Source organism: Schistocerca americana, chromosome 2 (assembly GCF_021461395.2).
Source record: "Schistocerca americana isolate TAMUIC-IGC-003095 chromosome 2, iqSchAmer2.1, whole genome shotgun sequence".
NCBI lineage: Eukaryota > Metazoa > Arthropoda > Insecta > Orthoptera > Acrididae > Schistocerca > Schistocerca americana.
Genome location: NC_060120.1, coordinates 635,358,138 through 635,383,196, shown reverse-complemented (window position 1 = coordinate 635,383,196; position 25,059 = coordinate 635,358,138). Strand labels below are relative to the sequence as shown.

The window sequence follows — 25,059 nt, the reverse complement described above, 5'->3', positions numbered from 1 at the left end:
GTGTAACGGGAGAACCAGCAGCTGATTGGCCTCCACGGGTACACTTCTGCGAATGGTTCATCCAACAATGTGTCAATCCTTATTTCAGTGCAAATGTCCTCTTTTTGGGCAGGCATTGTTGGTGATGTCTTGATTGGGCCCCATGTACTTCCACTTATGCTCAATGGAGCATGTTATCATGATTTCATATGGAATACTCTACCTGTGCTGCTAGAACATGTGCCTTTACAAGTACGACACAACATGTGGTTCATGCACGATGGAGCTCCTGCACATTTCAGTCGAAGTGTTCGTACGCTTCTCAACAACAGATTCGGTGACCGATGGATTGGTAGAGGTGGACCAATTCCATGGCCTCCACGCTCTCCTGACCTCAACCCTCTTGACTTTCATTTATGGGGTCATTTGAAAGCTCTTGTCTACGCAACCCCGGTACCAAATGTAGAGACTCTTCGTGCTCGTATTGTGGACGGCTGTGATACAATACGCCATCCTCCAGAGCTGCATCAGCGCATCAGGGATTCCATGCTACAGAAGGTGGATGCATGTATCATCGCTAATGGAGGACATTTTGAACATTTCCTCTAACAAAGTGTTTGAAGTCACACTGGTACGTACTGTTGCTGTGTGTTTCCATTCCATGGATAATGTGATTTGAAGAGAAGTAATAAAATGAGCTCTAACATGGAAAGTAAGTGTTTCTGGACACATGTCTGCATAACATATTTTCTTTCTTTGTGTGTGAGGAATGTTTCCTGAAAGTTTGGCCGTAACTTTTTGTAACACCCTGTATAACTCCGGTTGCAGATTTTGGCAATACCCAGTTTATGTAAGCTACTACAATGTTTGTGTCATCCACAAACATGGTTATGTGTGTACCATTTACTGGAATGTTGATATCATTTATGTAAAGAAGAAATAGGAGAGGTCCTAGAACACTCCCCTGTGGTACCCCAATTGGCACGGTCTGAATATCCGATCTGTAAACAATACTTTGGTTTTGACTGTTTGTAGTTGCAGTTTCTACTACGTGTTTCCTATTATGGAGATATGACTGAAACCACTCTTTTGCCACTCCTTGTATACCAACATATTCTAATTTGTCTAGCACTATATCATGTTGGACAGTATTAAATGCCTTTGATAAGTCCAAGTTTATTCCTATTGTACTGTTGTTCCTATCTAGCACCATTTCAATATTTTCATTGAATTGGGTGATGGCTGACTCTATACTCATTCCTTTGCGAAAGCCATGTTGGTTTACAGACAATAGATTGAATTTCTTGAGGTAATTTGTAATTCTGTTTTTCATGACTGTCTCTATTACTTTTGAAAATACCGATAATAAAGCAATTGGTCTATAGTTTCCCACTTCATGTATATTGCCCTTTTTATACAATGGTTTTATTTTTGCAATTTTTAATCATTGTGGAAAGACTCCTTCTGACAATGATATGTTTATGATGTGTGAGAGTGGTTCTGATATGACACTATCACATCTCATCGTGACTGAACCAGGTACCTCGTCAATCCCTGAGGACATTTTAATCATCATTGTTTTTATTATTCGATTAACTTCCAATTTGTTCATGGGAGGTAGCAAAATTCAATTAACACTTTGTTCTACTGGGACTGATGTTCTACTAATCCTAGAACAAATTTTACTCAGATTGATTGGACTATTTATGAAGTAGTTATTAACGAAATTTGCTAAAGTAAGATTTCTGACTATCGCACCGTGATCATCTTTTGAAACAAAGTCATCTAGATTTCTAACATTTTGCTTGGGCCTATTTCTTTTTTTACTACATTCTTTTTTTACTACATTTTACATACTGTATATTGAGCAACCAGTAAATGAAACAAAAGAAAAATTTGGAGTAGGTATTAAAATCCAGGGGGAAGAAATAAAAACTTTGAGGTTCGTCGACGACATTGTAATTCTGTCAGAGACAGCAAAGGACTTGGAAGAGCAGTTGAACGGAATGGACAGTGTCTTGAAAGGAGGATATAAGATGAACATCAACAAAAGCAAAACGAGGATAATGGAATGTAGTCGAATTAAGTCAGGTGATGCTGAGGGAATTAGATTAGGAAATGAGACGCTTGAAGTAGTAAAGGAGTTTTGCTATTTGGGGAGCAAAATAACTGATGATGGTCGAAATAGAGAGGATATAAAATGTATACTGGCAATGGCAGGGAAAGCGTTTCTGAAGAAGAGAAATTTGTTAATATCGAGTATAGATTTAAGTGTCAGGAAGTCGTTTCTGAAAGTATTTGTATGGAGTGTAGCCATGTATGGAAGTGAAACATGGACAATAAATAGTTTGGACAAGAAGAGAATAGAAGCTTTCGAAATGTGGTGCTACAGAAGAATTTTGAAGATTAGGTGGGTAGATCACATAACTAATGAGGAGGTACTGAATAGAATTGGGGAGAAGAGAAGTTTGTGTCACAACTTGACTAGAAGAAGGGATCGGTTGGTAGGACATGTCCTGAGGCATCAAGGGATTACAAATTTAGCATTGGAGGGCAGCATGGAGGGTAAAAATCGTAGAGGGAAACCAAGAGATGAATACACTAAGCAGATTCAGAAGGATGTAGGTTGCAGTAGGTACTGGGAGATGAAGGAGCTTGCACAGGGTAGATTAGCATGGAGAGCTGCATCAAACCAGTCTCAGGACTGAAGACCACAACAACAACAACAACACTACATTCCATATAGCTTTTGATTTGTTTGCTGACCCAGAAATTACACTGTCATTGTGCATTGTCTTGGCTTTTTTGATCAGCTTCCTGTAAATTTTCCTATATGTCTTAACAAAGTCTGTGAAGTATTGTCTTTTTTGAGTTGACTAATATGTTTTAGTGTTTGACTAGATACTCTAATACCAGGTGTTATCCACTGACTTGTGTTCTTAGACATGACATTGATCTTCGTGAGCTTTTTTGGAAAACACACCTCAAATAGGGACATGAATGTACTAGAAAAAGCATTGCAAGATTCCTCAGTTGTTGTTTGTGCAAAGACACCTTCCCAGGTTTCATTAACTAACAACTGGATGAAAGTATTCACTTTTTCTGTGCAGAAGTGCCTTTTGTATATCCACTTATGTTTTACTGCCTTGGGTACAGAGGAATTTATGTATGCTAGTAGTGTATTGTGATCCGTAAGACCTAAGTTTACGTTTAGTGCCTCAGTGATACCATTATCCATATTTGTGAAGATAATCTCTAAAGGAGAAGATGACAGTTCTGTTATTGTGGTCACATCTGTTAAGAGTGGTTTCATGTTGTGCATATCTTTTTGGAGAGTTTCATAGCATGTTCATTCCACTTCATTTGGCTGTCAATGTGCAACCCTAAGAATTTTGTTGTACGTATGTCATCTATGGAGATGTTATCTAGTTTTAAATTTAAGGGACTCTGTTTTCTGTTCATTCTAAAGCACATTGTATTTGTTTCCTTCACGTTGGGAGTTATTTTGTTTTCTGAGACCATTTGTGAACATCCCTCAGCACTTCAGTAGTATTTCTCAATATTTGTGCTGGTGTCTTACTGGTGATTACTATGTTGCCGTCATCCGCAAACAATATCTTCTCTCCATGGCTGATTTGTTGTGTGAAATCATTTATATACACCAGAAATAATACAGGGCCCAGTAAACTTCCTTGAGGGACCCCAATATTGATATATTGTGGATCAGATATATGTTTCTCAATGTACTTTGATCCACTGGAGACATGTATGATCTCTACTAACTGTACTCTGTTTTCTAGACATGAACTAAGCCATTTGAGAACCAATCCCCTTACTCCTAGTGCCTCTAATTTATGCGACAGCTTCTGGTGGTCATCTGTATCAAATGCCTTAGACAGGTCTAGGAAAAGGCCAGTTACATAGCTGTTCTCATCTAGTGCTTCTAAAACTGTTTTTGTAAATTGTGCTATAGCAGATTCTGTACCTCTACCAGGCCTGAAACCATGCTGGTCATTGCAGAGGAGGTTGAATTTACTTAGATAGCTCAAAAGCCAGTTTTTCATTATTGTTTCTATCACTTTGGAAAAGCATGACAATAGAGCTGTTGGTCTGTAGTTCTCAACGTTTTCTATGTCACCTTTCTTGTGAACTGGTAAAATTTTGGCATGCTTCAGATAGTCAGGGAAGCAACCAGTTTTGAAGGATTCATTTATGATTTCTGTTAGTGGAGCTTTGATGCAATTTAAGCATTTTTTTAATATGAACGTTGGGATTTCATCTAAACCTGCCAAGTTTTTGTTCTTTACTTGCCTTACAACATTGCATACTTCCTTCTCAGTAGTTGGAAATAATACCATTGAGTTTGCTTCTGTATTGGTTGATTAGCACCTTTTGGAAAAATTTTCTGTAAGTTCGCTGCAATGCTGCTAAAGTAGGTACTCACATAATTTGCTAAGTCTTTTGGGTTACTTTCTAAGTTTTCCTTGTTCCTGATTTGTGTGTTTGTACCTCTCTGCTTCACAGTTCCTGTTTCTTGTTTCACTACAGCCCATGTAGCTTTACTTTTATTACTGGCTAAATTTATGAACCTATCGTTGGTTCATTTTTTTGCAGTATTGAGTACCTTCCTGTAGATCCTTTAGTAGTTTTGTAGTAGTGCAAAGAAAACTGGATCACTATTGTCCTTTTTAATGGAGTTTAAGTATTTACAAATTTGAGCATTTTTTCTAATTCCTTCAGTAATCCATTTATTGTTGGTGGGTGTTCCAATGGGAATTAATACTTTGGGGAATGTTTCTTCAAATTTTAATTTAAACTCAGACATAAAATTGGAGAACTTGCTATTCAGTTTAGTTTCTATGTATACTCCTTCCCAACTTTCATGTGCTAACTTTAAAGAAAACTCTTGCAAAGCTGATGGAGAGTAGACTCTTTTATATACGTGCAGTTTTGATTCTTTTTTTACACAAGCTTTTACTTTTATAATCTGACATAGATGGCCAGACAGTTCCAGATTTTTGACAAGTACATCACAGTTTTCTCTGCCTACATCTGTAGCTACACGGTCAATGGTAGAAGATGACTCTGTGGTTATTCTTGTTGCACAGTTGACTAGTGATGATATACCAAAACTATGTAGGATATTCGTGAATGTGTTACTGGTGTCATCTGTTTCAGTTGTATTTATGCTAAAGTCCCCATACAAAAGGATATTATGTTTCAGAGTCAACACTAGTTCTAGGCTTTGCATAAGTTTTGAAAAGAATATCTCTAAATTACCACTGGGAGAATGATATACACACAATATAGTTAGTTTCTTGGGCATATTTATAGCAACTATCTCTATTGCTGACACTTCAAAGTCTTTGTCGACACTTAGCATGATAATATCATTTCTGACTTTAAATTCAATGCCATTCTTAACATAAATACATGATCCTCCACCTTTCATTGTGTTTCTGCAATAAGAACATGCTTGGACATATGAGGGTAAAATAATATATAGATTTCACTTTCTTTACACCAGTGCTCTGTAATACACGTAACGGTGCTGTCTAAGATTTGTAACTCTACTTCCATCTGTTGCGCTTTGTTTTTTACACACTGATTATTTTGGTAGCATACTGTAAGACATTTAATGTTACTTATCTTGGTGGCTTCATTTTCGTCATATCTGCAATTAAAAAATCCTTCAGATGGGAAGGAGGTGTCCTTTTCCATCTACTTGCTGCCCCATGGATGGTTGTTTCCATGTCTGCTGCTGCTACTGCTATTGTGGGATTTCTGCTGTTACTGCTGTCTTTGATGCTGCTGCTGATGGTGATGCTGTTGTTGGCATTTCTGTCCCGATTATTATTTGTACTGCTGTTCCTGTTATTACTGGGATTTCTGTTGTTACTGCTATCTGTGCTGCTGCTGTTGATTGTGATGCTGTAGTTGGCATCTCTGCATCGATTATTGTTTGTACTGCTGCATTTTGTGTAACAGCTATTGGATGTGATTGTTCTGCTGCTTTTTTTGTTGCTGGTATCATCTGTGATGAGATGGCTTCTCCGTTTTGAGTTGATACAGTAATAGGCATGATGTTGTTCTTTTGTGTACATCATCTCAGCCATCTCATTTATTCTAGAACCTATGAATTTTTTCCCATGAATATTTAAATGCATACCATTCCTGGTGAGGTGTTTCCTTTCCAAGAATTTCACGTCTAGGAAGTTTGTTTCTGTATGCTTTGCATATTTTGCAAAATTGCCTGTTGGCCTTAATAATTTCCTGGTTGACACATGACGTTTCTATTAGGTCATATCTGTGTGGTATTCCAGTCACTATTACACTTTCATTTTTCACTGTATCTAGGGTTACTTCACATCTGTACAACAGAAAATGAAGAGTGATTGTCTCATCAAATGCAGCAAATTGTTATTGCAAATGGAAGACAGTAACCCAAGGTGGCCCTCAAGGTTCTATCCTAGGACCTGTTTTGTTACTGTTCTACATTAATAACCTACACATCAATATGAATGCCCATTTTAAGATGGCTATCAGCTTTTGTAGGAAAAATAAGTTATGAGGAGACATTCATTGGAGGAGGTTCATGCATACTTATTCACTCTGATTTAGATTACCATATCGAATATGAGTTTAACTGTTTGAATCAAAAGTATGTTTTTGGCGATTGTGGTGACTAGTCAAGGGAGCTAAATGTTGTAGTGTCAGCTCATAGAATCAGAGGGAAAACAATGACTGGTGAATAGTGGCAGGGGGAATGGAATGTGATAGATATTGAGAACTGATTAAAAATTGGTGCTTAAATAATTAAAAGGGAAATTCTGAAAGAATAATTGAAAGATATTGGAAGGTACACATATCCTGAGTGAACTTTAACTGGCATTAATATCAACAGGCCCTCAATATTCAATACATAATATTCAACATTTAAATTCATGTACTTCTTTTACTTGTTATCACGATTGTGAATAGAGCTTTGTAAGACAATACTCATTCTAGATCGCTCCTCTTCTGCTCATGTAAATTATTCTTGTCTGCTTCAATCCCCTTGATGCAGGATTCTCAGTGCATCGCGGAATGATGAAGAGTCAGGTATGGTCATCATGAGTGTACAAATAAACTTTTCTGTCTCGACCAGTTTCTATTACACCTTTTAATGTACAATTGGAATACAATTTTTTAACAATATTGACTCAACGGAACTCATAATACATCCACCCACTACCACTTACAGAGACAAACAGCTGAATATATAGGAATTAAAATAAGAAAAATTTATATACGCATGTCAGCTCCCTTAACACATACATACATAAGTTTTCCTTCATAACAAAGTGCTTGCAATAACGCGTAGTCCAATTATTGTCAGTTGGTATCTGCCCAGTGTTTAGCTTGCGAAGCATGTGTGTACAGCTTGAGCTCCACTACCATCCCTGCTAGCTTTCATGTGTTTAATACAAAGTCAGAGTGTCGGTACCATGCGTCCACTGCACAAATTTGTGAAGCTCATGTTCAGCAGCATGATCCTTTGTGAAATCTTCAATGCAGTGACCACTGGTTACCATATCGGCACCTGACGAATGTATTCCAACTCTCGCTTGCACTTATTCAGTGGAAACACAAGCCATACATCCAACATTCACCAACAAGGTAAGTTTCCTGTTGCTTCTACAATGTTGTCAGCACAGAAATGCATGTTTTTATGACATTGTCAAGCACAGAAAATGCATGTTTTTATGACGTCGTTGAGCACAGAAAATTCATGTCACGCGAAGTATTGTCATTTTTAGTTCATCACGCACACACCCATATATCTCATACGCACACTTAACACTTTGCAGGCATGTTTCATATGTTTTCATGCTTTGTTTTTGAGTGTTGCATTACACAAAATTTCTGTAGTGTCCTTTCCACATACTATAGATATAACAAAAAATAAAAAAAAAATTTTAAAAATAAAGAAAATACAACTACAAAAATAAACTTATCTTATTCATTTGATGACATGCCATTATTTTCTGTGTATATACATTACAGTCTGATGGTCATTTTGTTTAGTACATTTTGTTAAATTATCATTTCGTTACATTGTTCAATTCTAATTATATGAGTACACATTTTACTTACATTCTGTTTACATTCTTTACATAATATCCATACAATAATAGATTCTTTTTCCCTTTATGGCATAAATTCTGAAGATACAGTGCATTCAAAAAGTTCTTAAGATTGCTGCAGAGACACCAGCAAAGCACGCAGAATTGTAGTGTTTTAGTAATTTTAATGATTTTGCTACTTTGTCTTTTGAGATGGTGTTGATGGACGTTGACCTACAAGATGCACTTATTTTACATTTGTTGGACTGGGTATTCCTATTTACATTGATTTGATCATTTTATCAGCAACACCTGTGACAAAGTTATAAAAGTACTGGCTACTTTTAAGGCATTTTTTACTCTTTTATTTTCTTGTGACAGTGTTTGTTATATTTCTACATGGTGCTCTGTTTTACCAGATTCTGTTTTTGTAACACTCTAATGGGCATCACTTCATGTTCTGGATTATAAATTTCTTCATCGTTATGCATTATTTATGCTGCTCTTATCACTTATCTTATTATTTTGTGATTTTTTTGTAGGATGTATGTAATTTAGCTGAGGAATTATCCATGTTATACATTTTATTAAGTTCTCTCTTCTTCTGGCATAAATCCATTACTCCCCTGGTGATACAAGTGTTTGTTCCAGTAAAGTGATGAAATACTGCAATGAAGAAACACTAGAAAAATAAATAAACAAAGTCTATGGAAAATTGCTACCAAAATAAGAGCTGGGTTAGTGGTATATATCTATTTACATCCTGGAATAGTTAAGTGGACACTGGAGGGAGGAGTAAATGGGGAAAAGTGTTGAGCAAACAGATAAAGACCAGAAAATGCACAGCAAATTATAGAGGATGTTGAGCATACTAGGTACATAGAAAGGGAGAATGAAAAAAAAACTTTCCAAAAGCTAGGAAAATATGGAGAATTGCATCAAATCACAAATCTGTAGAAAGACTAATGACTTTTATAGAAACACTACTGTAACTGAGCTACATACACATGTGACACTATTAGAGAAGGAAAGTTGCTACTCACCATATAGCGGAGATGCTGAGTTATGATAGGCACAACAAAAAGATTCACACAATTATAGCTTTCAGCCATTAAGGCCTTTGTCAGTAATAGACACACATACACACACGCACACACACACACACTCAAGCAAATGCAACTTGCACACACGTCTGCAGTCTCAGACAACTGGAAATTTACATATGTCTACCTGTGTCTGTATATGTGCGGATGGGTATGTGTGTGTGTGCGAGTGTATACCTGTCCCTTTTTCCCCCTAAGGTAAGTCTTTCCGCTCCCAGGAATGGAATGATTCCTTAACCTCCCCCTTAAAACCCTCATTCATTCATCTTTCCCTCTCCTTCCCTCTTTCCTGATGAAGCAACCATGGATTGCGAAAGCTTGAAGTTTATGTGTGTGTTTGTGTGTTTTTTATTGTGTCTATCTAACAGCGCTTTCTCGTTTTGTGTGTGTGTGTGTCTATATATATATATATATATATATATATATATATATATATATATATATATATATATAAATAAAATGGAAGGAAACATTCCACGTGGGAAAAATTATATATAAAAACAAAGATGAGGTGACTTACCGAACAAAAGCGCTGGCAGGTCGATAGACACACAAACAAACACAAACATACACACAAAATTCAAGCTTTCGCAACAAACTGTTGCCTCATCAGGAAAGAGGGAAGGAGAGGGGAAGACGAAAGGAAGTGGGTTTTAAAGGAGAGGGTAAGGAGTCATTCCAATCCCGGGAGCGGAAAGACTTACCTTAGGGGGAAAAAAGGACAGGTATACACTCGCACACACGCACATATCCATCCACACATACAGACACAAGCAGACATATTTAAAGACCATGCTGTCTGTCTGCTTGTGTCTGTATGTGTGGATGGATATGTGCGTGTGTGCGAGTGTATACCTGTCCTTTTTTCCCCCTAAGGTAAGTCTTTCCGCTCCCGGGATTGGAATGACTCCTTACCCTCTCCTTTAAAACCCACTTCCTTTCGTCTTCCCCTCTCCTTCCCTCTTTCCTGATGAGGCAACAGTTTGTTGTGAAAGCTTGAATTTTGTGTGTATGTTTGTGTTTGTTTGTGTGTCTATCGACCTGCCAGCGCTTTTGTTCGGTAAGTCACCTCATCTTTGTATATATATATATATATATATATATATATATATATATATATATATATATATATATATATATATATATATATATATATACAAAAAATGAGAAAGCGCTGGTAGATAGACACAATAAAAAACACACAAACAGATAGACAGGGGTAGGTACACACTCGCACACACACACACACACACACACACACACACACACACATATCCATCCGCACATATACATATATGTGCAGACGGATATATGTGTGTGTGTGTGAGTGTATACCTGTCCCTTTTTCCACCTAAGGTAAGTCTTTCCGCTCCCGGGATTGGAATGACTCCTTACCCTCTCCCTTAAATCCCACATCCTTTCGTCATTCCCTCTCCTTCCCTCTTTCCTTATGAAGCAACCGTGGGTTGCGAAAACTTGAAATTTGTGTGTGTGTTTGTGTGTTTTTTATTGTCTCCTATCAACATACCAACGCTTTCGTTTGGTAAGTTACAGCATGTGTCCGGAAACGCTTAATTTCCATGTTATAGCTCATTTTAGTTTCGTCAGTATGTACTGTACTTCCTCGGTTCACCGCCATGATTTCATACGGGATACTCTACCTGTGCTGCTAGAACATGTGCCTTTACAAGTACGACACAACATGTGGTTCATGCACGATGGAGCTCCTGCACATTTCAGTCGAAGTGTTCGTACGCTTGTCAACAACAGATTTGGTGACCAATGGATTGGTAGAGGCGGACCAACTCCATGGCCTCCATGCTCTCCTGACCTCAACCCTCTTGACTTTCATTTATGGGGCATTTGAAAGCTCTTGTCTACGCAACCCCGGTACCAAATGTAGAGACTCTTCACGCTCGTATTGTGGATGGCTGTGATACAATACGCCATTCTTCAGGGCTGCATCAGAGCATCAGGGATTCCATGCGACGGAGGGTGGATGCTGTATCCTCGCTAACGGAGGACATTTTGAACATTTGCTGTAACAAAGTGTTTGAAGTCACGCTGGTACGTTCTGTTGGTTTGTGTTTCCCATCCATGATTAATGTGATTTGAAGAGAAGTAATAAAATGAGCTCTAACATGGAAAGTAAGCGTTTCCAGACACATGTCTACATAACATTTTTCTTTCTTTGTGTGTGAGAAATGTTTGCGGAAAGTTTGGCCGTACCTTTTTGTAACACCCTGGAGGGAAACATTCCACGTGGGGAAAATATATCTAAAAACAAAGAAGATGTGACTTACCAAACGAGAGCGCTGGCAGGACATTTGTAAATGTCTGCTTGTGTCTGTGTATGTGCGGATGGATATGTGTGTGTATGCGAGTGTATACCTGTCATTTTTTCCTCCCTAAGGTAAGTCTTTCCACTCCCGGGATTGGAATGACTCCTTACCCTCTCCCTTAAAACCCACATCCTTTCATCTTTCCCTCCCCTTCCCTCTTTCCTGATGAAGCAACCGTTGGTTGCGAAAGCTAGAATCTGCGTGTGTGTGTGTTTTATATGTTATAGCCCACCATGCAAATTTTCAGACAAATGCCGACTTGCATAACTACAATACTCGAAATATCACAGCACTACATTCTCAGCAAACAAAAAGAACACACACACACACACAAAGGCATGTGAGCCATATGGATACAAAACTGTACAACATACTGCCAGCCAACATCAGAGACTTAGAAGATGATAACAGATTTAAAGTAGAATTTAAAGAATTTCTACTTGAACAAGGTTTTTACTCAGTAAATTTCTGTTTAGTCCAATAAATAATTCTGAAAATGTTTATATTAAGCAAAACTGAAAACACCGTCTTTCATCCCCTAAAGTATCTGTTATTTTTTTAAAATCTGATGGACAGCTACTGATTGTGGTAAAATCTTTACTGAATTATTGTAGTGAATATCCTGTTTAGGGATGACAAAAGTAAAGCCTTAGGGCAAACAGACTATGCAGTTACCATACTGTTAGTATACATGTATAAAAAGTTGTATTACTGTATCTTGTATGACCAAGTATTATTCTCTGTACATTTTTTGTACAATTTTGTATGTATTGTTCTTTGTACTACTTAATGTAAAATTTTGTATGTTCCTTTTGCACAGACTGTTTCCATAAATTTGCGTGTAATTTTGGACAACATCCATACAATATATATTGTTTACAGATGGACAAATAAATAAATTAAATAAAATAAATTATCTCTGTTAGAGATCTCTTAAAACTGCTTGTCAGAGAGACTCCACCAGTTTTATTGATTACTGGGAAGGAAATATTGCATCTCATAGTTGCCAAACTAATATCTAAACCATGTCAATGGTTATGATTTGATATCATATTAAATCTGACAGATTTTAGTTTGCAGTTTTATTTGTTTTGTGATTTGTAGCTTCTTATTGCTTATAATTTTTTATAACAAACTACTATTTGTATGCAGTTCATTAATTTTACACAGAATTAAGAATAGCTGACATGAACTATACAAAAATGCTGGATGAAATCTAATTATAAGCCAGTTGTGGTCTTGTGGACACACAGCCCAGTTATTGATTCCATTTTATGGTTAGAATCCATACAGTGAGTACATGTTTTAACACAGAACACCTAGTGGTGACTGGATTAATTGTCAGTATATTATGGATATCACTGAAATGACAACTCATCTGTACACCTGAAAGCACATTATTAATCAATCATGCTGTGGAAACCCGACAGGTTGCACTCTTGCTTCCTTCCATTTTTATTATTTTTTATCAGTAAACTTAGAGCTGGAAATGGAAATAAGAACCATTGTTTCAGTACATCCTTTTACTATTTGCAAAATGAAATAGGTTTATTTTCCCAGCAAATTGTCATAAACAATAACCCTACTATAAAGATGTTGCCAACACAGCTATAAGATTGATGGTGCTTATTGTGGATAACATGATTCATTATGTATCTACTAACCTGTGGTGACAAAATGTATAAGCATTACTCTGGAAATCAGAGGAAATAGCCAGTTATACAATGATGGATATACTTAGTTGATGAATTATAACTGATAATTTCCAATTTTTTAATCTTCAGATACAATTTTGAACGACTTAGTAATCATCTTGGAAGAGTGAGAAAATTAAATAACTGGCATAAGCCACTAAAAGAGGCTTACTTTCCTAAACTTGACAATATGATAGCAAGTAGAGTCTGGCCAGCTCGACATGAATTTGCTAAACTGCAGGTAAGAATTTATTGTCTAGTGTTATAACTATTGACTTAGAATGCTTTGATGTTCTGCAATATTAAACACATAATTCATGTATTACTTGTCTGTCTACCAGGATATTAACCGTGAACTGGATCAGCTATCATTTGACATTCAAGACATGGAACGTTTTAGAGACAGAATATTTGAAGCTATTCATCGAAAAGGTGCACTCAATGTAAGTCATGTTCATCATTGACTATGATAGCAGTAATGAGCTAAGGGGATATTTCTACATATAATTTACCTTACAAAAAACTTGAAATGCTTTCTTTAAACAAACAGAAAATTGTATTTGGACTGCAAGCCAGTAGCTTCTTGAATGTTTGTGTTATTGAGCTTCAAAAAGGACTACACTTGTAAGTGATGCAGGTAATATGTACATACATTCTAGAATTTTAGCTCTGACTGCAATGTACTCTTTTTTTGCTATAGAAGAACAGAGCAAAAGTTGACTTACACGTTATATTATTTGTGATGACATTATCAGCTAGATGATAGGAAAGCTCACTGATAAGTGATTTAATCTTGAAAATGGAACAAGATCCCTTGGAAAAATAATATGATATGTAAGGAGTCATTCCAATCCCGGGATCAGAAAGACTTACCTTATGGGGAGAAAAGGACGGGTATACACTCGCACACACACACATATCCATCCACACATATACAGACACAAGCAGACATTTTCAAAGATGAAGAGTTTGGGCAGATATGTCAGTCGAGGCAGAAGTGCAGAGGCAAAGATGTTGTTGAATGACAGGTGAGGTATGAGTGGCGGCAACTTGAAATTAGCGGAGATTGAGGCCTGGTGGGTAACGGGAAGAGAGGATATATTGAAAAGCAAGTTCCCATCTCCGGAGTTCGGATAGGTTGGTGTTAGTGGGAAGTATCCAGATAACCCGGACAGTGAAACACTGTGCCAAGATGTGCTGGCCGTGCACCAAGGCATGTTTAGCCACAGGGTGATCCTCATTACCAACAAACACCGTCTGCCTGTGTCCATTCATGCGATTGGGCAGTTTGTTGCTGGTCATTCCCACATAGAATGCATCACAGCGTGGGCAGGTCAGTTGGTAAATCACGTGGGTGCTTTCACACGTGGCTCTGCCTTTGATTGTGTACACCTTCCAGGTTACAGGACTGGAGTAGGTGGTGGTGGGAGGGTGTATGGGACAGGTTTTACACTGGGGGTGGTTACAAGGGTAGGAGCCAGAGGGTAGGGAAGGTGGTTTGGGGATTTCATAGGGATGATCTACTAGGTTATGAAGGTTAGGTGGATGGCGGAAAGACACTCTTGGTTGAGTGGGGAGGATTTCATGAAGGGTGGATCTCGTTTCAGGGCAGGATTTGAGGAAGTCATATCTCTGCTGGAGAGCCACATTCAGAGTCTGGTCCAGTCCCGGAAAGTATCCTGTCACAAGTGGGGCACTTTTGTGGTTCTTCTGTGGGAGGTTCTGGGTTTGAGGGGATGAGGAAGTTGCTCTGGTTATTTGCTTCTGTACCAGGTCGGGAGGGTAATTGCGGGATGCGAAAGCTGTTGTCAGGTTGTTGGTGTAATGGTTCAGGGATTCCGGACTGGAGCAGATTCATTTGCCATGAAGACCTAGGCTGTAGGGAAGGGACCATTTGATGTGGAATGGGTGGCAGCTGTCATAATGGAGGTACTGTTGCTTGTTAGTGGGTTTGATGTAGACGGACGTGTGAAGCTGGCCATTGGACAGATGGAGGTCAACGTCAAGGAAAGTGGTGTGGGATGTGGAGTAGGACCAGGTGAATCTGATGGAACCAAAGGCGTTGAGGTTGGAGAGGAAATTCTGGAGTTCTTCTTCACTGTGAGTCCAGATCATGAAGATGTCATCAATAAATCTGTACCAAACTTTGGGTTGGCAGGCCTGGGTAACCAAGAAGGCTTCCTCTAAGTGACCCATGAATAGGTTGGTGTACGAGGGGGTCATCCTGGTACCCATGGCTGTTCCCTTTAATTGTTGGTATGTCTGGCCTTCGAAAGTGAAGAAGTTGTGGGTCAGGATGAAGCTGGCTAACGTAATGAGGAAAGAGGTTTTAGGTAGGGTGGCAGGTGATCGGCGTGAAAGGAAGTGCTCCATTGCAGCAAGGCCCTGGATGTGCAGAATATTTGTGTATAAGGAAGTGGCATCAAAGGTTACAAGGATGGTTTCCGGGGGCAACAGATTGGGTAAGGATTCAAGGCGTTCGAGAAAGTGGTTGGTGTCTTTGATGAAGGATGGGAGACTGCATGTAATGGGTTGAAGGTGTTGATCTACGTAGGCAGAGATACGTTCTGTGGGAGCTTGGTAACCAGCTACAATGGGGTGGCCGGGATGATTGGGTTTGTGAATTTTAGGAAGAAGGTATAAAGTAGGGGTGCAGGGTGTCGGTGGGGTCAGGAGGTTGATGGAGTCAGGTGAAAGGTTTTGTAGGGGGCCTAAGGTTCTGAGGATTCCTTGAAGCTCTGCCTGGACATCGGGAATGGGATTACCTTGGCAAACTTTGTATGTGGTGTTGTCTGAAAGCTGACGCAGTCCATCAGCCACATACTCCCGACGATCAAGTACCACGGTCGTGGAACCCTTGTCCGCCGGTAGAAGGACAATGGATTGGTCAGCCCTCAGATCACGGATAGCCTGGGCTTCAGCAGTGGTGATGTTGGGAGTAAGATTAAGGTTTTTTAAGAAGGATTGAGATGGAAGGCTGGAAGGGAGAAATTCCTGGAAGGTTTGGAGAGGGTGATATTGAGGATGAGGAGGTGGGTCCCGCTGTGACGGAGGACGGAACTGTTCCAGGCAGGGTTCAATTTGTATAGTGTTTTGGGGAGTTGGATCATTAGGAGTAGGATTAGGATCATTTTTCTTCATGGCAAAGTGATATTTCCAGCAGAGAGTACGAGTGTAGGACAGTAAATCTTTGACGAGGGCTGTTTGGATGAATCTGGGAGTGGGGCTGAAGGTGAGGCCTTTGGATAGGACAGAGGTTTCGGATTGGGAGAGAGGTTTGGAGGAAAGGTTAACTACTGAATTAGGGTGTTGTGGTTCCAGAATGTGTTGATTGGAATTTTGAGGTTTTGGAGGGAGTGGAGCTGGAAGTGGGAGATTGAGTAGATGGGAGAGACTAGGTTTGTGTGCAATGAGAGGAGGTTGAGGTTTGCTGGAAAGGTTGTGAAGGGTGAGTGAGTTGTCTTTCCGGAGGTGGGAAACCAGGAGATTGGTTAGTTTGTTGACGTGGAGGGTGGCATGCTGTTCTAATTTGCGGTTGGCCTGTAGGAGGATGCTCTGAACAGCCGGTGTGGATGTGGGAGAGGAAAGATTGAGGACTTTTATTAATGATAGGAGTTGACGGGTGTGTTCATTGGCTGAGTTGATGTGTAGGTGAAGTATTAGGTAGGTGAGGGCAATGGATTGTTCAGTTTGGAACTGGTATAGGGACTGATGGAAAGAAGGGTTGCAGCCAGAGATGGGAACTTTAAGTGTGAGGCCTTTGGGGGTAATGCCAAATGTCAGACAAGCCTGAGAAAATAGAATATGGGAGCATAATCTGGCTAGGGCGAAGGCATGTTTGCGGAGGGGTCGTTGTGGGGGTGTTGTGAGGGTGACATGGTATTAGAAGATGGAAAGTGTAACATGAGGCTGAAATGAAAATGAAAATAAAAATGAATTGGAAAGTAACTGGAGGTCTGGTGTGAAAAAAGGCGAAAAGGTGTTGGTTACAGCTGGGCTATGTTGGCCTTGGGTTGGTAGACAACGATGTGCACAAAGGTTAGGTGGTTGTGTTGCTGCCAAAACACGTTAATGGACGGAGAAATTCGGGAAAATTTCCAAAAAAACTGCGTGTAAATGTATTAAAAGGAGTGGTTTTGTGGTGGCAGATTATGAAAATGAGGCTAACGATTGTCTGACTAAGAAATAATGACGTTAAAACTTGCGGAAAGCGGCTAAAAGTTATCAGTGATGTGGGAAAAACGGAAATGGAAATAAAGCGAAAGTCATTAGAACTAGCAGAAATGGTTGTTTAATAGGTGAAAGGAACTGTTTGTGAACTAAAAACGGATGATTTTATAGCAGCGGTAGTGTTGAAAGCGGAAAAAAAGTTTTTTGGTTATGGTTTGGAATTGGGTTACGTATTATTGAGTATATATAGGCGGGATAAAATTGTGTAGTAGATTACGGTAAAAAGGAGAAGGTGAATACAAAGTGAAACTACTGGCAAAGACAGAAAGAGAAAATAAGACGATAGAAAATATTTCAAAATGCAACAGTGACGATAACAAACGTAATTGTTGGGTTCAAATTAATGATATGAATATAATAGAGGGAAACATTTCACATGGGAAAAATATATCTAAAAACAAAGATGATGTGACTTACCAAACTAAAGTACTGGCAGGTCGATAGACACACAAACAAACACAAACATACACACAAAATTCAAGCTTTCGCAACCAATGGTTGCTTCATCAGGAAAGAGGGAAGGAGAGGGAAAAACAAAAAGATGTGGGTTTTAAGGGAGAGGGTAAGGAGTCATTCCAACCCCAGGAGCGGAAAGACTTACCTTCGGGGGAAAAAAGGTCAGGTGTACACTCGCACACACACACATATCCATCCGCACATACGCAGACACAAGCAGACATTTGTAAAGGCAAAGAGTTTGGGCAGAGATGTCAGTCGAGGCAGAAGTACAGAGGCAAAGATGTTGTTGAAAGACAGGTGAGGTATGAGCGGTGGCAACTTGAAATTAGCAGAGGTTGAGGCCTGGCGGATAACGAGAAGAGAGGATATACTGAAGGGCAAGTTCCCATCTCCAGAGTTCTGACCGGTTGGTGTTAGTGGGAAGTATCCAGATAACCTGGACGGTGCAACACTGTTCCAAGATGTGCTGGCCATGCACTAAGGCATGTTTAGCCACAGGGTGATCCTCATTACCAACAAACACTGTCTGCCTGTGTCCATTCATGTGAATGGACAGTTTGTTGCTGGTCATTCCCACATAGAAAGCTTCACAGTGTAGGCATGTCAGTTGGTAAATCACATGGGTGCTTTCACACGTGGCTCTGCCTTTGATCGTGTACACCTTCCAGGTTACAGGACTGGAGTAGGTGGTGGTGGGAGGGTGCATGGGACAGATTTTACACTGGGGGCAGTTACAAGGGTAGGAGCCAGACGGTAGGGAAGGTGGTTTGGGGTTTCATAGGGATGAACGAAGAGGTTACGAAGGTTAGGTGGATGGCGGTTAGACACTCTTGGTGGAGTCAGGAGGATTTCATGAAGGATGGATCTCATTTCAGGGCAGGATTTGAGGAAGTCGTATCCGTGCTGGAGAGCCACATTCAGAGTCTGATCCAGTCCTGGAAAGTATCCTGTCACAAGTGAGGCATGTTTGGGGTTCTTCTGTGGGAGGTTCTGGGTTTGAGGGGATGAGGAAATGGCTGTGGTTATTTGCTTCTGTACCAGGTCAGGAGGGTAACTGCGGGATGCGAAAGCTGTGTTCAGGTTGTTGGTGTAATGGTCCAGGCCGGCCGAAGTGGCTGTGCGGTTAAAGGCGCTGCAGTCTGGAACCGCAAGACCGCTACGGTCGCAGGTTTGAATCCTGCCTTGGGCATGGATGTTTGTGATGTCCTTAGGTTAGTTAGGTTTAACTAGTTCTAAGTTCTAGGGGACTAATGACCCCAGCAGTTGAGTCCCATAGTGCTCAGAGCCATTTGAGCCATTTTTTTTTTTTGTAATAGTCCAGGGATTCCGGACAGGAGCAGATTCATTTGCCATGAAGACCTTGGCTATTGGGAAGGGACCGTTTGATGTGGAATGGGTGGCAGCTGTCATAATGGAGGTACCGTTGCTTGTTTGTGGGTTTGATGTGGATGGAACTGTGAAGCTGGCCATTGGACAGATGGAGGTCAGCGTCAAGGAAAGTGGCATGGGATTTGGAGTAGGACCAGGTGAATCTGATGGAACCAAAGGCGTTGAGGTTGGAGAGGAAATTCTGGAGTTCTTCTTCACTGTGAGTCCAGATCATGAAGATGTCATCAATAAATCTGTACCAAACTTTGGGTTGGCAGGCCTGGGTAACCAAGAAGGCTTCCTCTAAGCGACCCATGAATAGGTTGGCGTACGAGGGGGTCATCCTGGTACCCATGGCTGTTCCCTTTAATTGTTGGTATGTCTGGCCTTCAAAAGTGAAGAAGTTGTGGGTCAGGATGAAGCTGGCTAACGTAATGAGGAAAGAGGTTTTAGGTAGGGTGGCAGGTGATCGGCGTGAAAGGAAGTGCTCCATCGCAGGGAGGCCCTGACATGCAGAATATTTGTGTATAAGGAAGTGGCATCAATGGTTACAAGGATGGTCTCCAGGGGTAACAGACTGGGTAAGGATTCCAGGCGTTTGAGAAAGTGGTTGGTGTCTTTGATGAATGATGGGAGACTGCATGTAATGGGTTGAAGGTGTTGATCTACGTAGGCAGAGATACGTTCTGTGGGGGAGCTTGGTAACCAGCTATAATGGGGCGGCCATGATGATTGGGTTTGTGAATTTTAGGACGTAGGAAGAAGGTAGGGGTGCAGGGTGTCGGTGGGGTCAGGAGGTTGATGGAGTCAGGTGAAAGGTTTTGTAGGGGGCCTAAGGTTCTGAGGATTCCTTGAAGCTCTGCCTGGACATCAGGAATGGGATTACCTTGGCAAACTTTGTATGTAGTGTTGACTGAAAGCTCATGCCATCCCTCAGCCACATACGCCCGATGATCCAGTACCATGGTCATGGAACCCTTGTCAGCCAGAAGAATGGCGGTGGATCCGTCAGTCTTCAGATCATGGATAGCCTGGGCTTCAGCTGAGGTGATGTTGGGAGTAGGATTAAGGTTTTTTAAGAAGGATTGAGAGGCAAGGCTGGAAGTGAGAAATTCCTGGAAGGTTTGGAGAGGGTGATATTGAGGATGAGGAGGTGGGTCCCGTTGTGACGGAGGATGGAACTGTTCCAGGCAGGGTTCAATTTGGATAGTGTCTTGGGGAGTTGGATCATTAGGAGTAGGATTAGGATTATTTTTCTTCGTGGCAAAGTGATATTTCCAGCAGAGAGTACGAGTATAGGACAGTAAATCTTTGACGAGGGCTGTTTGGATGAATCTGGGAGTAGGGCTGAAGGTGAGGCCTTTGGATAGGACAGAGGTTTCGGATTGGGAGAGAGGTTTGGAGGAAAGGTTAACTACTGAATTGGGATGTTGTGGTTCCAGATTGTGTTGAATAGAATTTTGAGGTTTTAGGGGGAGTGGAGCTGGATGTCAGAGATTGAGTAGATGGGAGAGACTGGGTTTGTGTGCAATGAGAGGAGGTAGTGGTTTGTTGGAAAGGTTGTGGAAGGTGAGTGAGTTGCTTTTCCGGAGGTGGGAAACCAGGAAATTGGTTAGTTTGTTGACGTGGAGGGTGGCATGATGTTCTAATTTGCGGTTGGACTGTACGAGGATGCTCTGAACAGCCGGTGTGGATGTGGGAGAGGAAAGATTGAGGACTTTTATTAAATATAGGAGTTGATGGGTGTGTTCATTGGCTGAGTTGATGTGTAGGTGAAGGATTAGGTGGGTGAGGGCAATGGATTGTTCAGTTTGGAACTGGTATAGGGACTGATGGAAAGAAGGGTTGCAGCCAGAGATGGGAACTTAAAGTGTGAGGCCTTGGGCGTAATGCCAAATGTCAGACAAGCCTGAGAAAATAAAATACGGGAGCGTAATCTGGCTAGGGCGAAGGCATGTTTGCGGAGGGAATGTAAATAAAACCTAATAGGGTCGTTGTGGGGGTGTTGTGAGTGTGACATGGTATTAGAAGGTGGAAAGTGTAACATGAGGCTGAAATGAAAATGAAAATAAAAATAAAAGTATATTGGGGACATAAAGGTGAACTAGAAAGCAATTGGAGATCTGGTGTGAAAAAAGGCGAGAATGTGTTGGTTAAAGCTGGGCTATGTTGATCCTGTGGTGAACTTGGGTTGGTAGACAACGATGTGCATGAAGGTTAGGTGGTTGTGTTGCCGCCAAAACGCGTTAAAGGGTGGAGAAATTCGGTAAAATTTCGAAAAAACTACGTGTAAATGGTTTTGTGGTGGCAGATTATGAAAATAAGGCTAACAATTGTCAGACAAAGAAATAATGACGTTAAAACCTGTGAGAAGTGGCTAGAAATGATCAGAGATGTGGGAAAAACGGAATGGGAAATAAAGCGAAAGTTATTCGAACTAGCCGAAATGGTTGTTTAATAGGTGAAAGGAACTGTTTGTGAACTAGAAACTGTGGAATTTATAGCAGTGGTAGTGTTGAAAGCGGAAAAAAAATTTTTGGTTATGGTTTGGATGTGGGTTACGTATTATTGAGTATATATAGGCGGGATAAAATTGTATAGTAGATTACTGGCAAAAACAGAAAGAGAAAATAAGATGACACAAAAGATTTCGAAATGCAACAGTGACAATAACAAACGTAATTGTTGGGTTCAAATTAATGATATGAATATAATAGAGGGAAACATTCCACGTGGGAAAAATATATCTAAATACAAAGATGATGTGACTTACCAAATGAAAGCGCTGGCAGGTCGATAGACACACAAACAAACACAAACATACACACAAAATTCTAGCTTTTGCAACCAATGGTTGCTTCATCAGGAAAGAGGGAAAGGCGAAAGGATGTGGGTTTTAAGGGAGAGGGTAAGGAGTCATTCCAATCCCGGGAGCGGAAAGACTTCCCTTAGGGGGAAAAAAGGACGGGTATATACTCGCACACACACACACATATCCATCCACATATACACAGACACAAGCTGACATATTCAAAGACGAACAGTTGGGCAGAGATGTCAGTCGAGGCAGAAGTGCAGAAGCAAAGATGTTGTTGAATGACAGGTGGGGTATGAGTGGCGGCAACTTGAAATTAGCGGAGATTGAGGCCTGGTGGGTAACGGGAAGAGAGGATATATTGAAGAGCAAGTTCCCATCTCCGGAGTTCTGACAGGTTGGTGTTAGTGGGAAGTATCCAGATAACCCGAATGGTGTAACACTGTGCCGAGATGTGCTGGCCATGCACCAAGGCATGTTTAGCCACAGGGTGTTCTGCATTACCAACAAACACTGTCTGCCTGTGTCCATCCATGTGAATGGACAGTTTGTTGCTGGTCATTCCCACATAGAAAACTTCACAGTGTAGGCAGGTCAGTTGGTAAATCACGTGGGTGCTTTCACATGTGGCTCTGCCTTTGATCGTGTACACCTTCCGGGTTACAGGACTGGAGTAGGTGATAGTGGGAGGGTACATGAGACAGGTCTTACACCGGTGGTGGTTACAAGGGTAGGAGCCAGAGGGTAGGGAAGGTGGCTTGAGGATTTCATAGGGATGAACGAAGAGGTTACGAAGGTTAGGTGGACGGCGGAAAGACACTCTTGGGTGGGTGGGGAGGATTTCATGAAGAATGGATCTCATTTCAAGGCAGGATTTGAGGAAGTGATATCCCTGCTGGAGAGCCACATTCAGAGTCTGATCCAGTCCTGGAAAGTATCCTGTCACAAATGAGGCACGTTTGGGGTTCTTCTGTGGGAGGTTCTGGGTTTGAGGGGATGAGGAAGTGGCTCTGGTTATTTTCTTCTGTATCAGGTCGGGAGGGTAGTTGCGGGATGCGAAAGCTGTTTTCAGGTTGTTGGTGTAATGGTTCAATGATTCAGGACTGGAGCAGATTCGTTTGCCACAAAGACCTAAGCTGTAGGGAAGCGACCATTTGATATGGAATGGGTGGCAGCTGTCAAAATGGAGGTACTGTTGCTTGTTGGTGGGTTTGATGTGGACAGATGTGTGAAGCTGGCCATTGGACAGATGGAGGTCAACGTCGAGGAAAGTGGTATGGGATTTTGAGTAGGTCCAGGTGAATCTAATGGAACCAAAGGAGTTGAGGTTGTAGAGAAAATTCTGGAGTTCTACTTCACTGTGAGTCCAGATCATGAATATGTCATCAATAAATCTGTACCAAACTATGGGTTGGCAGGCTTTGGTAACCAAGAAGGCTTCCTCTAAGCGACCCATAAATATTTTGGTGTACAAGGGGGCCATCCTGGTACCCATGGCTGTTCCCTTTAATTGTTGGTATGTCTGACCCTCAAAAGTGAAGAAGTTGTCGGTTAGGATGAAGCTGCCTAAGGTAATGACTAAAGAAGTTTTAGGTAGGGCAGCAGGTGATCGGCGTGAAAGGAACTGCTCCACCGCAGCGAGGCCCTGGATGTGTGGGATATTTGTGTATAAGGAAGTGGCATCAGTGGTTATAAGGATGGTTTCCGGGGGTAGCAGATTGGGTAAGGATTCCAGGCATTCGAGAAAGTGGTTGGTGTCTTTGATGAAGGATGGGAGACTGCATGTAATGGGTTGAAGGTGTTGATCTATGTAGGCAGAGATACGTTCTGTAGGGGCGTGGTAACCAGCTACAATGGGGCGGCCGGTATGATTGGGTTTGTGAATTTTAGGAAAGGTAGAAGGTAGGGGTGCGGGGTGTCGGTGGGTTCAGGAGGTTGATGGAGTCAGGTGAAAGGTTTTGTAGGGGGCCTAAGGTTCTGAGGATTCCTTGAAGCTCTGCCTGGACATCAGGAATGGGATTACCTTGGCAAACTTTGTATGTAGTGTTGTCTGAAAGCTGACGCAGTCCCTCAGCCACATACGCCCGATGTTCAAGTACCACGGTCATGAAACCCTTGTCAGCCAGTAGAATGATGATGGATCAGTCAGCCTTCAGATCACGGATAGCCTGGGCTTCAGCTGAGGTGATGTTGAGAGTAGGATTAAGGTTTTTTAAGAAGGATTGAGAGGCAAGGCTGGAAGTCAGAAATTCCTGGAAGGTTTGGAGAGGGTGATTTTCAGGAAGAGGAGGTGGGTGCCGTTGTGACGGAGGATGGAACTGTTCCAGGCAGGGTTCAATTTGGATAGTGTCTTGGGGAGTTGGATCATTAGGAGTAGGATTAGGATTATTTTCCTTCGTGGCAAAGTGATATTTCCAGCAGAGAGTATGAGTATAGGACAGTAAATCTTTGACAAGGGCTGTTTGGATGAATCTGGGAGTAGGGCTGAAGGTGTGGCCTTTGCATAGGACAGAGGTTTCGGATTGGGAGAGAGGTTTGGAGGATAGGTTAACTACTGAATTGGGATGTTGTGGTTCCAGATTGTGTTGAATAGAATTTTGAGGTTTTAGGGGGAGTGGAGCTGGATGTCGGAGATTGAGTAGATGGGAGAGACTGGGTCTGTGTGCAATGAGAGGAGGTAGTGGTTTGTTGGAAAGGTTGTGGAAGGTGAGTGAGTTGCTTTTCCGGAGGTGGGAAACCAGGAGATTGGATAGTTTTTTGAGGTGGAGGGTGGCATGATGTTCTAATTTGCGGTTGGCCTGTAGGAGTAATTTTTGATTGTTTTTATTTAGGTATTATGTTTTGTAACCTGTTAGTTTTGCACTTCTTGTGGAAATTCATTTATGCCAGCTAACAAGTATTCCCAGTGAACTTAATACAGTGAAAGCTTTCACAATTGGAATTTACATCATTTAAAACTTCCAG

General features: G+C 41.1%; 1 protein-coding gene across 1 annotated transcript in view; it reads left to right on the top strand.

The window, feature by feature from the left end:
- The window catches only part of LOC124594262 (phenoloxidase 1-like), a 235,254-nt gene that overhangs the window by 43,079 nt on the left and 167,116 nt on the right, over positions 1–25,059 (top strand). Inside the window, exons 5-6 of the mRNA XM_047132626.1 lie at positions 13,314–13,464; positions 13,565–13,666. Of these exons, the coding sequence (XP_046988582.1) occupies positions 13,314–13,464; positions 13,565–13,666 (253 nt within the window). The remainder of the gene's footprint in view (positions 1–13,313; positions 13,465–13,564; positions 13,667–25,059) is intronic.